Source organism: Anser cygnoides, chromosome 2, assembly GCF_040182565.1.
Source record: "Anser cygnoides isolate HZ-2024a breed goose chromosome 2, Taihu_goose_T2T_genome, whole genome shotgun sequence".
Taxonomy (NCBI): Eukaryota; Metazoa; Chordata; class Aves; order Anseriformes; family Anatidae; genus Anser; species Anser cygnoides.
In genome coordinates, this window is record NC_089874.1 from 18,438,307 (window position 1) to 18,455,047 (window position 16,741).

At 40.7% G+C, this 16,741-nt stretch overlaps 1 protein-coding gene across 2 annotated transcripts in view; it reads right to left on the bottom strand.

Moving 5' to 3' along the window:
- Window positions 1-16,741, bottom strand: part of GPR158 (G protein-coupled receptor 158) — a 196,911-nt gene that overhangs the window by 17,717 nt on the left and 162,453 nt on the right. For both annotated transcript variants that reach the window (XM_066991582.1, XM_048048493.2), the window contains exon 7: window positions 6,301-6,539. In XM_066991582.1, the coding sequence (XP_066847683.1) occupies window positions 6,301-6,539 (239 nt within the window). The remainder of the gene's footprint in view (window positions 1-6,300; window positions 6,540-16,741) is intronic.

Here is a 16,741-nt window from a genome sequence, read left to right on the forward strand (position 1 = left end):
TTATATTACATTTAGATGCCTAGTGGAAGAGACAAAAGTCTGCAGAAAAAGAAAAAAAAAAGAAAAAAAAAGTGGTCTCGGGCACATGCAGGCAGAAGTGAATTTTAACTTTGTACCTCAAAGTCCCACTCAAGCCATGCTTCAGAGAGATGATCACAGAGCATGTTTTTCTTGCTAGTTGGGGGCCAACTTTGAAGTTTTTGCTGCAACCGGCAGCAGAAGTGAGCACACAGGGCTGTATTTGCAGCCAGTGAGACCATATATAACACGTTCTGTACAGATTTGACTAAGCTCTGTAACTGAGCCAAAAGCATTGCAAAATGGACACCCACATTAAATGGACCATATAACCCTAATCTTATTGGGCCTCAGTGCTGGCTGTGCAGAATGGGGATAATGCCACCTTGTCACTGAAGAATGACAGTGGAAATAAATTTACCCATATTTGTGAGCAGCTTAAATCCTAAACTGTGACTTTCCTTCCCGCCCTGGTCTGGAAGGAAAGAGTTATTTTAGGCTGTCCTGGTTGATGCTCAGCCCTCCTTCCCCGACAGCAACGTCCTTCTCTTGTGCCTCTTCAGGCCAGCCCCAAGGTGGACACGGCCATGGGCTAGAGCTGCTGGAGGGAGCTCCCTTGAGCCAGCATCCCCATCCCCATGCTCACTTGCACTCTGTTGTCCAAAGGCTACCTGCAAAAAGAAGACAGCCCTGAAGGTTTGAAGCCAGTTTTCAACTCTGTATGATGTTCCATGTCTGACCATGCTGATTTGGCTTAAGAAGCACTACGACAGGACAAGAACAGGACGCTGCTCTCCAGAGATGGTGAAATATTTTGCAAGCTTTCATTACACGTGTTTAAGAAGGGAGAGCTTTTTAAAACATAACCTTGACTAAGTCCATTTGGCATCCTGAACTTTGCAAAACAGTATTGTTCCACAGCTGCTCCATTTTTTTCCTCAGATTTTGGATACAAACTATAACTCTCACTAAATTCACAACATAGGCAGGCTACAGCCCATCTTCTTTTTTCATCCCATTTTATCTCATCAAATTAATGTATACATTTTAAATTCCCTGTACTGAAACAAACTGCTCTGTAGATCTGGAAGCACAGCTCTTCCATCTATTTCTTCACTCCGAGTGCCTTCTGGAGCTGAGAGAGCTCCAGTCTTAAACAGAAAAATCATGTCCTAGATTGCTCTCTGTTTCCAGCCAGTGCAGTCTCTTTCTGCTCACTGCGTTCAATCTCCCACCTGGAGAGCTGTGCCATGTCATAGTAGAAGCTTTTTTCTTAGGCTGAAAGGATTTTCCTATATTTCAGCAAACTCTGGTTACATGCATAAGTCTTCAGTGCTGAATTATTCAAAGAAAATTATAAATTATCCGTCTCTCTCAGCATATCTCGGGATTATTTCAATTAGCCAGGCACAGCCATAAAGAGACTTCTGTGTGGAGTACAAATTGGTGTCAAATCCTGACATTTTTTCTCTACCAGAAGTTGGATTGTCTGTGGCTGTGCACGGGCCCCATGGTTTGAGGGTGACCTAGAGATGCCTTTTCCTGGCAATGGAGACATTGGAGACATATCCACTGACCTGAGTGTGATATATATCCATGTATCCCTTCCATAGGAGTCTCCCCACACGAAATTTATGGCCTACAGTTTCCAGGAACTCATCTCATTTCTGCATGTTCCCTCTCTTATCCTTTATACTCCATTTTATTCCTTCCTCTACCCAGGTGTGCTGCCTTTCCTCAATCCCTCCACAGGCCACTGTTGTTATTAAAGCCAGCTGACCACTCTTCTGGGCCCCGTCATCCTCTTCACTTTTGTGTGGATGAAAGAGTAAGAATTAGGATCAGAAAGATTTACCACCAGCAGCTGAAAGCAAGCTGAGTGTGGGACCTCTTCTCTCACATCTTAAAGAGGTTGTGAGCAAATGCCAACAGATCTAAAATAATTGAAGGCCTGGAAAGACTTAAAGTACAAACGAGAGTGCTGGAAAGACAAGATGAAGTCAGGGCATCTCCCAGCCTCTCCCAAAGCCATATCCTCCTGCAGGTGGTTTGCAGAAGAATCTGAAATGTGGTTAAGAGAACCTGTACATGGTTTCCTTAGCAGAGACACGGTGTAGAAATGGTGCTTAAACAAAGGCATCTGTGATGTAGCAGGTACAAAGAAAAAGCAGTGTTAGAGCAGCTGGCAATGCAACCCAAACTTCTCCAGCCATAAGTTCCAGCTACTTTTGAGAAAGGGAAACTGAAGAACGATGGCTGCTCATCGTTAAAAAATACAAACAAGCAAACAATGTATTTAAACAATGCACTTTCTGAGTATCTAACATGAGAACTGAAGCCAGATCTTTGTCGGTGCTGAAGTCTAGCAAGTATCTCCTGGCTGGGCTTTCTGCACAGAGGAGGCTATAAACACTACTTGGAAAAACCAGTCCCTAGATGTCTCTAGACAGCACCCAAAAGGGATAGCTGCTCTTGACAATTTTGGCATTAATCTCTGTACTTTGATGCTACAGAGAACATGGCTTAAGAACACCCATTTGGAAATTAACAATTCTTTATTCATTGCATACTCTGAACAACGTACCCTAAATATGGCATAGGGCCACATCTAATGGGGATAACAAAAAGAAATAATAATCACTCATTCACTGAATACAGCAGAAAGCCTGTAGAAAATTTAATAAAGGGCTTTGTAAGGCTGTATTACAATGCCCTAACTCAGAACTGTATGGACGGTCTTAATTCCCAATCTGTCAGAGCCTGTCCTGGCAATTCATCCCCTCTTTAGATGCAAAGATTATATAGGTTAAATATTATCAAATGAACAGGGGGAGGGAACTCTTTTGGGAACACAGACTGAAATGCTTACTTTGTTCCTTTTCCTGGCTGAGGGCATTCAGTAATCATGACAGAGCCTTGTGTTTGAAGCTCTCTTGATAACGAGGACCCAAATCCTGAGCTCCCAATTAGTGTGCTAGTGCGGCAGCTGAGCCAGAGGAGCACCGCTCCTGCCAGCTGGGAATCACACAGGTGCTGGGGAAAAGCACCTGGCTGCATTTGGTTAATACCTGCCTTTTACTTCTGGTTTAAATAAAACATTGAAAAAAAGCACACAGGGTGCATGTGGGAATTTTTAAAAACTACAGTTCAAATGCTGCCTACATTAGGTAATACCCTGGCTGTAATGAAGTCAGGATCATCCACCTGCCAAGACTCCACCTCTGCTTTTTATTGCTGTTTGTGCACGTATGTTTACCTCTCTGCCTAGCTTTCTCTCTTGCCAGGGGCTTTGCACATTAAACTTATTTTGCTTTTCTTCCAGATTGTAGAAAACTTTTTTTTTTAAGTACTGTGCTGATATTTGTTTTGCTTATATGTATTTTTCCTCAGGATAAAGAGTAACAGCTTGATTTGTGACACTGTGAGCCATTACATACCACAAGTTTTTCAGCTGCTTTTTTTCTAACTTGAAATCAGAAATCAGGCTGTGGCAGGTAGAGGCATAGAATATACTCAGGCCATAACAGAAAAGCTTTGTGGATGAGCTTTTTCAGGCCCTCAGGTCCTTCTCTAAAATCTCAGGTTGTGATCCATGCTGCCACAGCTCGTCAATGAGACAGATGCCACAGCCTCTAAAGTGATGCACAAATGAATACAAAGGAAATAAAAGAATCTAGGCAAGTGACAAATAAAATACCCACAAGTATCCAACCTCTAGGAAAATGCATACTAACTTACATTACATTACATAGATAAAACAAGCATTTACTGAATGCCAATTTCTCTCATCAGCATATCACAAAGCACAGAGGGCAATGTTAGAAATGGTGACAACCTTTATGTCTAAGTCCTTACTTCACTCAAAGAGAGCATCCTCTCAAACTTAATGGAAATGTAAATACAAAACATTCACTGCCATAAAAGTCTCTCGAGATGGAGCCTAAGTAGCGTGATTAGTATGGAAAATGCTTCATAAATCCTAACTCCAATAATCTCTGGTAGCATAAAGGCTACATCTCATTACGACTTTCTAACAGAGCCTTGTTAATTCTCACTTCACTAATCTGTGACCTTGAAAATTCCCTCTCCACATTTCAGTGAGACATTGACAGCAGACTGAAACAGTGAGGTATTGGAATTGGTATTTGGCATATATTCCAAAATATTCAATAGTTTTGTAACAAATCTTATGCCTGGCTAAATTAAATGAAATAACAAACCTTTCATAAATTACCATTCAGCATTTTTAGTTTGGTATTTTAAATGAAATATCATAATCTATCAATTAATTTGTAACAGAATCTTTTGCAAGGCTGCTCCCAGTCAATTACAGGAATAAAAGGGGTTTTGTATTATGTGTATTTCTCCTGACATCTCTTTGATATGAAGTATCTGGTTTTGTAAGTAGATACTACTGTCTGTAAGCCTTTCAGACTGCTGTTAACAATAAACACCTTAAAGTGCACATGCACAGATATGTGTATAGACACATAAGTCAGTACAGACCTGTAGCTGTACAAATCCTGGCATCACTCATGTGATTCCACAGTTTACTGAAGACTTGCACAAATGTAACTCTGCTTATAAGGTAGTTTGGGTGAGAAGGCAAAATGACAGAACAAAAGAAGTTCTATCCAAATTTGTTCAGGCTTGAGAAACAGTTTTTCCTCTACTACCCCTGGGTGTATTTTGAAAAAAAAAATAAATAAAATTAAAACCCCCTCTAGGTGTAAGTAAGTCTTAAAAACCAATGTCTGTTATTTCCAACACTAGGCAGACAGCAATTTACATCATTTCTTACAACAGGGGACTATTGGTAATATTTAGCCATTAAGATCTGAGTTGTTATTCAGTTTACTAGCACAGCTGTAAGATCAAGAGAATAAAAACATTTGTTTGCCATTATGCAACAACCACTGGTATCAAAGTTTTAATAATACTACGCTGTATTACTGGCTGTGAAATGCAGTAAAATTTTCATCCAAAATAGCTCAGTGCAGATGACATCATGTTCTACATTTAATTCTCTTTTGTTATTAATTTTACAACATCTCTGGTGATTATACTGTTGCATTATAGCAAAGCATAGCTATATTTTATCAGTATACACCTACAAAAGGACCCAGATTAAGACACATTTCAAGACGTACTCATTTATACTCATCTCTGTGTGGTTTACCCATGAGTACGCTCACAAATGAGGTAGCAGTGTGCCTGAGAGATCTTACATGAAGGAGGGAAGAGCAGAGCACAGGGATGAGAAGGGACAGAGCAGCTTAGACCCATGGAAAGTCCTTGGTGAAGCTGGAAGCAGTGGTTTGTCATTTAAAATGGCTGTGTTACTATGCACTGGCCTTCTGTACAGTACTCTCAGAGAAAATACCCCTAATAACCACAGGCTGCTTCTATCCATCTCACCTTCACTCTCACAAGGAGGACACCCCTTTACCTCTCCCTCATCCTCAGCAGCAGAGCTCTGTCAGTGGGACAGACAAGGGGAGACAAGGAAAGGGCAGAAAGTTAAGTTTTTACTTCAGATTTCAAAACACGGGCATATTTGAGACGGTGGGTGGCACACCTATGTAGTACTGGAAACAAGGGCTCTAGGCACAGATGCTCTGAAGCTGTCCAGTCACCAGGAAAGGGTATGTTACACCGTATAACTGAACCCTGGCACGGGGAAACCACTTTTAAAATAAAGGAAACAAAAATGTGGTTTTTTTCTCCTTGGTATGATAGAGTTCTGCAGGGTGGCATTTTTTAGCTCTTGCCTATCCCAAGCACTGATGGCACATCTAGCAAATTATGTTAAGTTGGGAAGTTTGATGGGCATTTCCTTTTCTTGTTACTTTAATACTAATTTCTGTGCAGTTATGAAAGAGTGCTCTAGCAAGTTCTCCTCTTCACATGACAGCTCTGTCCAGTTCTGTGGTGCAGAAGCACAAAGCCTTTGTTATTCCTGCCACAATTTCTCGTGTAATAGCGTAGAATAGCTAGATACATTCTGCCTTCAAAGATGACAGTTCTTGAGCACCAATCACTTTGTTACTACAATCCAAGTTACAAACCTTTGAAAGTCATAAAATTCTCAGTATATTTTAATTATACTTCTCAGACCATTTAAAAACCATATATGCCAATATTTCATTATCCTCAATGTTTTTCAAGTGGTGTTATGCATCCTGATAAAGCTTTAAGATATTCTACAAGAAGGAAAATGTAACGAAAAGGCAACTAAACCTTATTTTAGACATTAGAGGGTAAGCTAGAAAATGAACATACCAACAGCCATCATGTAATCCCAGCGGTCTAAGAGGCACATATTGAAGATCAGGTGGTCAGATGTTTGCCCTTGGCCAATGAGTGGAATGTTTCTCTCCAAATTTTGGGTTATTGCAGAAGTCCAGCCAACGAGGAACCAAAAGACTACCAGGAGAATTACAGCCAGCATCCTCATCACTCGCCCACCTGTCATGTATGGAATACGCTGAGCAGTTCGGGACAGGAATACCTTCAAAACCCTGAAAAATTCAGACATGGCAGAATTGAAAAGAGAATTAACTGTGTTGCAGGAATTAGATTTTCATTGTATTTCACTATCAGACTATTAAAAAAAAATATATCAACATTCTCTCCCTTGACAGTATGTACAAGAGTAAAATTTGAAACATTATTACTTTCATATTCATCATATTTAAATGGAACTGATTGCTGCCCAGAGAGTGCTACAGAGCACTAATAGAAAATATTAGCTATACTTATGCTAGAGACATGCATTCACATGCTGTGTTGTCAGGCTATTTTCTACCTTCCAGCTCCCAGTGGAAGACTTCTGCCTTTGAAAAAGGGAAGGTCATATCCATAAAACAGCAACCATGTGTGAGGTTTTATTTTGTTATGATGCTGTCTGTCTGCTCATCCCAAATCATACAATTCCCCTATTTGATATTCTTCCCATAGACTTTGATGCTTACAAGACAACATTCTGTTCCTTGTAGAGGTAACTGTGGAAGGCACTTCCAAAGTGAGGGGCGAACTCTTTCAGTGATTTTGTCCTCAAAGCCACTCCAGTTCTAGATTCCTGAGTGTGAGCATGACCCCTGAATACTCTTGATATCCACATGGGACTAATTATCACTGAGGTTTAGGAAACTTTAATTTTTTAATAAAGTTGAGTTTTTAAAACCCCTCAAATATTTGCAGCGTACCAAGCTCCTCAGCCAGATCCCAAATCATTTCATGGCCAGGCCTGCACTTTCAGCAAAAAAAATCACACTCCAGTTTAATATTCGTGCTTATTTTTGTCTAAAAGGAAGCAGAAGCAACTGGCACTGCCTCTCAGACAAACAATAACACAGTGTCTTTAAAGGCAAAAGCACAAAGTCGTTTCCACATCCATAAAAATGAATCAGCATTTGACTACAAACACAGCCTTCACAGTGTGCGTTAGGTGAAGCCAGAGATCTGAATATGTTCAACATTATTCAGCTGTTTCCCTCCCAACAGTCACTCCGCAGGGAGTCACAGGTTTTGATCCTTCCACGTCTGATTGATGTTCTCCTCTCCCTTCCCAGATGCTAAGTGTTTTATATCTGAAGCAGGTTCCCAAAGACTTCAGGAAGGATAGGCAGAATATTCCACAGAGGCGAGGCAAGCAATTTCCTTCTGCCTCTATCAGCCACAGCACCGTTGTTCCAGGCAGTGCCAGGAAATCCGCATTTTTTAGAACATTAAAATTCAATATAAGCAAAGGTTTTCCTCCTCCACGTTGTGAATGACGATCGATACTTAGCTTCTTGGAAGGAAGGAAGGAGAAAGATACTCTTTTTGTGATGAAATCAGGCACACCATCTTTTCACTGCTATTGTTTGCCATTTGAGAAAAACCTTACCACACGTGTTTACGAAGCTTTAAGAATTAGAGAAATCACACAAACTATGTGAGAACAGCAATACAGTTTTCTTTTCTTTGTATTTTGGCTCTCCAAAGGCAATTCTTGGTGATTCTACTGAACTGTGAACTTTTTCTGGACATAACAAGCCTGGGCTCATTAAATTTTTTCCAGTACTAGCTCATTAACTGCTGACTGTGAAACAGCTTTCATGGGGAGTGGGGTATCCTGTCTACTTATTGATCTAAGTAGAGTGAAACAAATAACATTCTGCAGTAGAGCAGTCAAAAACCCCTCCAATTTGCATTTCTTTTTTTCCCTCATCTTTTTCACAAAAACAGACATCCATCACCACTGCCATCTATATCTTCAAAATATAGGCCTACATGTAACCTAACCTCTAATTTATTTAAAAATATATATATATATTTCTGAAAAGCTGTCAGAAAAGCTGTGTTAGACTTGCGATGTTGAAAATCTCCCTTCCAAAGGCTGAGGCATGAAAGTGCTCAACCAGAACATGAGGTCCAGTGTTGCAATTCCCTCGTCTTCCTGTGGCAATGCGAACCCAAACCCACATTGCTCACCACCTCATCACTGACAGACACATCCTCAGTCTCCCCTACATGTTACTGAGCCTGTATTAAAGCAGAGACATGTACCCAGGAGGTTCCCCTCCTGAAAACATCCCTACTCACCAGGCTGGAGCACCATCCTCCTTCCTGTACCTCTGACTCATATACTATCTAAGTTTACCATGAAAGTTTAATTGCTGTGATATGAGACCAAATCGCCTAGGAACTGTGTGTTGTCTGACGACTGGTGCTCTCCATCAGACAGGTGGTTCAAATCTCTGCCCTGAGTTCTTGGTAGACAATACTCAGTCATCCTTTTTCTCAGTGTATCTATTTCTCACAGGGAGGTAAGATACAGAGCTTCTGGGCTACACCTGTATTAAGAAATTAAATATGCCCAGATGATGGAGTTCCAGCACCCAGGAATGTTTTCGGATGCTACTTAATTTATGAATATATATGTAGCCCTGGATTCAAGTTCCTGAACAAATTGATGTTTAATCATGGGTATCAAGTAAAGGAATACCAACTGAAAAAAACTCCTCCTCCTGTCCTGTCTATGCCCCAAAACACCTGGTCGTGAGAAGCTTTGGGCACTGTTTGAGAGGTATTGCCTCTGATCTAAGGCAGAAGAGGAAATGTAACCATCCTCCTCAGCATCTTCTAGCTCTTTACCCAGCTAAAGCTGTTCAGCACATGCAATGCACTTTTATGCACTGCTGTTGAATAATCCAATCATCATTTTCAGTGAAATGTCGTCAGCTCTGTTTACAGGCAGATCAGACATCACACTGTGATGTGCTCTACCTACTTTGCTGGAAGACATTAAAAGCTGCCTTTAAGCAAAGCTTTGACCTACAGACAACTACAGCCAGCATTAAAGCCAGTATGTAATAGCTGTCCTTTTAACAGAGTAAGAAGGTAGTCCAGGCTGAATGAACTGTCTGGAAACTACTGAAGGTAACCCCCAACTCTACCACCTGCACCACCTAAGCTATACGGTCTGAGGGTTTGGGAGTTTTTTTTCTTTTTTGGCCTGGCTCTATATAGCTGGACAAGGTGAGGGCCTGATTGCAAACACTGAGAGCAGAGAGGAAAGGGTAGCCCAGCAGACAGGAGAAGTGATCAGAAATGGAAGGACAGAGCACCCTGGTTCACAGATCCAGCTGGGATCATCAGCTTAGGGACTGCAGCCAAAGCATGTGGCTGCTGCTGCAAAAAGTATGTCCTGAGATGTAATGTATAATCTTAGAAAATAAATAAGATCATACTAAATTTTCAGGTCATATCAATAATTCACCCTGTGAACAGAAAACCTGGTCCTCACACTATGAGCTGACTCTGTAAGTGGAAGGAACAACAGGTGAAGGGTCCTGCTTTGACAGCAATGACCTGGCACGGTTTGTTTGCTTTTTATTTCTAGTATCTGTCATTTTGTGGCTTTACTGAGTCATCCTGTCAAACTGTTCTGTTCCAGACTGATGATTTTTATTGTGATATGAAAGCTACATCAGAAAGATTAAGGGTCAAGAGCTCTTATGCAGTACATTGACTTCCTATGGGAGAGGGATTACATCTTATCTGTTTCTTCTGGAGTAACAGTGAACATGAGACTAGTTACTTAGAGCTTGCAAACCGATGTGATCCTACTGAAAACAGAAAAGAGGTACCTACGGCCCATGTACGGCACCATGCCAATACAAAGAAAAATCACACCTCACACTTGACACGTACATGCACACACACAAATAATGAGCGTGGGTTTTTTTTCCACATCAGGGAAGATGACTGAAGAAAGAGCATCAACACTGAGGGCCCAAGACCTCACAATTTGTATTTAGATGCACTCATACCACAAGTTACTGTCTCTTGGCTATAAAGGATAAAATCTTGCTAAGAGATCCAAATAAACAGCTTTCTCAAACACATCTCAGCTCAAAGTCTCCAAATCAGTCTTGTCTTACTTACTTCCCAAGTAATTTCTCAAGGCCTTAGCAAAAAATAGGCAGGAAGACCAGCATGGAATAAACTCAATGAAATCAGGATGATTTTTTGCTTTATTGAATCTGGCCATCTTAAACCTGAGCAACCTGGGCTGAGAGCTGTGTCATGTCAACAGTGTGAAAATGGCATGGCGAGACCAGCATCATACACATAGAATCACAGAATCTGGTTGGAAGGGACCTTAAAGATCATCCAGTTCCAGCCTCCTGCCATGGGCAGGGACACCTCTCACCAGACCAGGTTGCCCAAAGCCCCATCCAGCCTGGCCTTGAGCACCTCCAGGGATGGGGCATCCACAGCTTCTCTGGGCAGCCTGTGCCAGTGCCTCACCACCCTCACAGTAAATAACTTCTTTCTAATGTCTAATATAAATCTACTCTTTTTTCATCATCATGTCCTGACCAGTGAAAAGGTACACAAATTAGAAAAATAATTGTGGCAATTATTTGGGTGTATGAATACTTCTGAGAGTTTACATCCTATGTGATTAATGAATGTTTGAGGATATCCTGACAGTACATTTACAAGTTACTAATGGAATAGTCTTGGGTACAGAGTGATCAGGGAAACAGTGATATCCTTTTTTCCTTAATAAATTATATTTACCTTCAAAACTGTGATTTTGATAGTATAGTTTCCTTGATACTTTCCACAGAGTTTTAAAGTTATTTTCTATTACAGGAAATTAATGTAATACAAATACTTCAGATGTATGGCTAGAAATCATTGCTGTGCAGGAATGTGAAGATGAGTTAAAAATGTATTTTATTTCAGTGCCTGCTAAAAACTACCATTAGTAAGCAAAGCAAAGACCCATAGGTCATGGCATAATGCTAACATACTCAATATAGTACTTTCCTAGATTAGTTTTAATACTATATGTATCGCACTGTACCTTTAAAAATAGTCATATTCATACCATATGGAGGAAGACTGGGCTAAATATATAATGTGCCACTAAAATGTTGTAAAGGTCATTCTCCAGTGCTTTGATGAAAGTCCCAGTGCTGGATCAATATATAGGAGATAAAATGTGCTGCCATAATTTCCAAGAGTTTGACCAGGCTGAGGAAGGTCATAAATTATGGGAGGAAATCACGGGCAGCTGAAGGGAAGGCTCAGGGTATGAGGAGCAAAAAGCAGTCCAATAGTTCCCCACTGCAATCAGAACCACTCACTCATTCCCATATGAGCACCACTGGACTCTCAGTATCATCTATATTTAATAATACAGAAAGAGTCTAAAAATATGACTTGCTTTGATGAAAATGTATTGAGTTGAAGTAGCTTTTGTCTGTCAGTATGTGGGTAAGCCTGGAATGAGCACACTGAATGATCTGTGGTTTCTTTAAATGTACCCCAGATTCTAACACTTTTTGTGCCGTACATACGCTTTTTTTTCCTCTTTCACCTGCAAGTCTAAATTCCCACCTGAGGAAAGCTCAGTTTCCTGGCAGAACATAGATCAAAAAGTTTTGTCTGTCTGTGGCTGATTCCAGGGATTGTAGCTGGAGTCCTTTGACAGATCAGCTGGCGCTTGCCGTTCCCCTGTGCCTCCTCGCTCCCCAGCTCACTGCCCTGCTGCGCGCACCTGTTCTGCTTGGCTGCTGGCTCCCATGCCAGGAGGCACTGAAACTGTGTGCGCGTGTTGCTTTTGGAAGTGCTTTTGTTTATATCACCATTCAGGTAGGTCCCATCAGCCGTGGCAATTCCTTAGCTGGACTTGCCCATCCTGGTGGATGCGCCAAGCACCGGGGAGCTGAGAAGTAAGAAGGCTCCACTGGGGACGTGCCATGTCACGTAACCAGGCTTCAGTGATGCAGACCAAGTCTCCTTATTTACGAAATCCCCAGCTGCTTTGTGCTAATTATCTCTTCTAATAAACCACTTAATGCACTAATGCCCCCAGGAATCCTGCTGAGATTAGCAGAACTGCAGAATGCCAGGGAAGCGTCTGACCCTCTGCTGTCAAGCCCTGACCACGCAGAGCTCCTACAGAGCACTGTGATGGTGACTATGTCTGCTATAAGGGCCCATCTCTCTGACCCCAGACAACTAGCAGTGGCATGTCTCCTGTTTGCCAGTTACTCATATTTAAGGTTATGTCACACAGTTACTTTTGGGGCACCAAAATCAAGAGCTCGTGACCACAGAATCCCATGTGAGATTCCTAAAATGCTGAAAACCCAGGATGTTGGGATAGGCATAACACCGCCTCTCCCTGAATCTGCTACCAAATGGTTAACAGAACCATTTCAATAATTTCCTCCTGGTAGATACGTTTAAATAATTACATCCCTCGCTTGTTAAAAATGAGGTCAGCTCCTCAGACATTTTTCTCCATAAGCAAACCAACCCTGTTGAGCTCTTCTTCATTCAAATTTGAGGTGATTCTGTGGCAGAAACCTTAATTCATATATTGTTAAAACTCCTGCCGCTAGGACTTCAGTCTAAAGATTATAAATCCTTCAGGCTATACAAGCTTTGGCTAAGCTAATTATTTGCTTCTTAAAAATCATCAAGTGATGATTAACTTTTTGTAAATCTAAAGCCATTCAGTCCTTTACCCCTATCAAAGACTTTCAGAATAGGCAGCAGAAAAGATCTCAAAGTCACTATTTATCAGGAAGCTTACGCTGTGAAAACACATTCAAACACTGCCTCCCGGTAATCCTCTCCTACAACAGGTCAAGCACATTTTCAAGACTTTCATTACAAAATTTGCTTCACAGGGTGTTGTGGAGTTGAACTTACAAAGCCAACTCCCCTCCCGCTCCAGGCTGACAATGTTTGCTTTAACAAAGGCTGATGCGTAAAAGCAGTGGGAACGACACAAATCCCCTTCCTTGTTAGTGCTGCTCCACACAGGCACTCTCTCCTGCTGAAAACACTCATGGACAATTTCAGCAACCTCTCTGAATGTCAGAGGCATTTCTAGTGATCGACAATAAGGTAGCTGATCAAAACCCTATGTCAAAGCTTGCATTTTAGTTCTTAGATAGGCACACTACAGATAGCAAAAGTCTTGCCATGGATAAAACCCAAATCCAGACCAAAGTAAATTTGGGGGTGGTTACACGGCTCGATGCAGAAAGACCTTCTTTCCTTTCTGCTCCTTCTTAGTTCACTGGCAAGCACTGCACTTCTGATTAGAGAATGATAAGCCCAACTTAAAAAGACAGTACTTTTTCAACATTTCGAATGTGGTCACAAAAGCAAAATACCTCCTTCCTTTTAAGCTAATGACAATAGATCCTGTGATCCATTTGCACAATTGGAAGAATTGCTGTTTTAAGAAAAACAAAACGAGATTTTCAACAGGACTGGATGGTTTAGCAATCAAGAAATGCACTACATGTTTCACTGCTCTTATGAATTTAACCTATTTGATTATTTTATTTAAGTAATATATAAGAAGAATGCACAGCTTCAAAAAACAGTGAACAAAAATCTAGCAGATTTGAGTGAATTACAATTCACTCTCCTAGCAGTGCTTTATTGTGAAAACTGACCTATATATTAACAGTATATTTACAGATCACTGTACCCTTTACTTTTTGAGCAGTGCACTAGCAGTAGTCAGCAATGGAAGAAAACAACGTAATCATAATTTCATAAATGAAATATCTTACTGTTCATAGATGGAGGCTTCATTGTTTTCCCCTTTGTATCCCATTGAACATGTGGCTTCTAGCTATCTTTCTTGAAACTATTAGTTCATGTGTGCTACACTGTAGATTGAAAAAAGTTTTCAATAAAAAGACCTCATTAATTTACTGAGTTTTTATCTCTAATTACATAGCAAGTTTCTATACTAAAGCACCAGAAAATCAAATTTCCTTTTATGTGATCTCCTCCATCTTACTAGCTACTTTAACAACATTAAAAGCTTTTAATAGTGCTTTTACAATAATATTGTGTGATTCTGTTATGAATTTTTCCAGTGCAGGATCTGAGATCCCACAGCCTGAAGGCCAGATGTGGCTCTCTCTCCGTTTCACATGGACTGGGGCAGCTACTGGCTACCATCGCTGGGAACCCATTAATGTGCAGACCCATAGAGGTGTTTGAAGCATCCCCAGCCCCAGCAATGAGAAGGTTTCCCATCCCTGCTCTAAAGGAACAAACCAGTTGACTTCCAAGATCTAATCACAGAGTCCGAGTCTGGGTTTGTCATCAGTGACCAAATGACTTCTCTGAAAACTCTTCTTACGGGGGCAGATGGAAATTAATTTCCCCTTAGGAGCTGAATTATTTTCTCCTTAGACAGCTTCTCAAGCTAGTGCAACTTTCTTGAGGATCTTCATGCTGTATGTCATATCTGGTGTTAGTTTTACACGTAAGATACTAAACATACAATTATTTAGGAAATGTTGAGGTCAGTAGACTTCTCTGATGGAAATGACATTGCTCATTGTCTGTCAATGAACTGCTGAGCAAGCTTGGGAAGAGACCTGAAAGACAGCAGGGGGTGACAGCAGGAGAGATGGAGTAGACCTGGGAGCCTGTAAAAAAAAATTTCCAAGAACCAGTGAAGACTGTGGAGAGCTTGGTGCAAGTTCAAAATTCACTAAGTTGGATCAAATCTAGATCTCCCCACAAGGACACAGTACACAAGTGAAGAATTAGGTATAAACACTGTTCTTTCTGGTCTTATTTTGTCTAATTGTCCTGATTTTTTTTTTAATTATACTTTTTCATTTAAAAAGTCAGTCACCTTGGCTGGTCAGAGAGAACCTTAATTTTTCTGAGTCTTCCCGTTGCCTTTTTGGAGGAGATTCCTGTAGAGAAGGTGTGTGGAGTCAAAGCTGTAGCTGACTGTTGGTTTAACTGCATTGTTGGAGGACATTCAAGAGAAATATTTTTCAAAATAAACTGGCTCTCTAAGATGAAAAGCTGGCAACAGCAAAACAAAGGATCAAGTTCGCTTTGCCTGGATTTGGCATTAACACATTTGGTTTTAAGTATGTTGCCTTCAAAAAAGTTCCAGTGGAAAGAAAGAGAGCAGGAGAGGTGCTGTGTCTGCGGAGTGCTCACTAAAGCACTGTGCAGAGCATCGTTTGGCACCAAACTATCTCCTCACATGACTTGCAAGCACTTGTTTCCTTTTCGTCTCTCAAATTATGTTAATAGTCACCACTTAAAAATGACAATCCATTATTAAAGATGCAGGAAGCAAACATCAGCAACTGAAAGGACAGGAACTTCTCCCATCTTTATACCCATCAGCATTTTTTATGCCCTCCTATTATCTTTTGGAGCATAGTTTTTTCCTTTCTCTTTCCTTCTCTCGAAATGTTTCAGGGCTGGAAGTTACTTTGAACTGGCTGAGAGAGGCTCACAGAGCTGCTTCCATGTTGGATGGCCAGGAGCATGCGCACCTTTACGCATCCAACTAAAGCCCTAAAAATGTTCACATTTTTCATCACGACATCCTCCCATTTTTATTGCTTCAGTGTTAATCATATGCAGATATGGAAACCTGGTTTTCTGAAGAGAAAAGTTCCTGATTTCCAGCTGACGTTAATGAGGTTTACATGAGTGCAACTTCCAAGATTCATGCTTTTCTCACAAATTAATACAGTTAATATCTGGAAAAAATCTCTTTTCCTACTAGCCCATATAAGTTAATCATGCAAAGTTCTTATATATCAGCTCTCAGTTAAGTAACCACGAACAAGGACAACCCAAAACAGCATTTCTTTTCAACCACAATGAGGACACTGAAAAGGAGGCCTGACAACACATTAAAAGGCCCAGCCTTGTGCTCTGCTCTCATTTACATACATTCACAATGACGGCAGGCAGTTAAACAGTCCAGATGTAACAAAAAGAGCCTGTCCTACTATATTTTACTAGATACTTTGAAGCATAAGAATGAGTAATCACACCCACTGGACACAATTTCCTTCTCTAACCCAAATAGCAGGATTATTATACGGTGTAAAGCTGACAGAGATTAATGGAATGTGGTATAGAAAAGCCTGAGGAGGGAGCTGGTCAAAAACTGTCAAAAGAAACACATCTGTAATACTTAGAAAATATTTGTTGAGGGTTTTGTGCTCACTTTAATAAAATCAATGTTAACCATTTTATAATATGATTGACAGGCAGCAGTGTTCTATATCAACTCTATTGAAAATGAAGCTCTTTATCAGCATTATGTTCTCCTTCCACTTGTGGAATAAATATTAACTTTATCTTGTGGTCTGTGCATGCAGGTATCATGGCCAAGACCTTCATGTGTATTTGA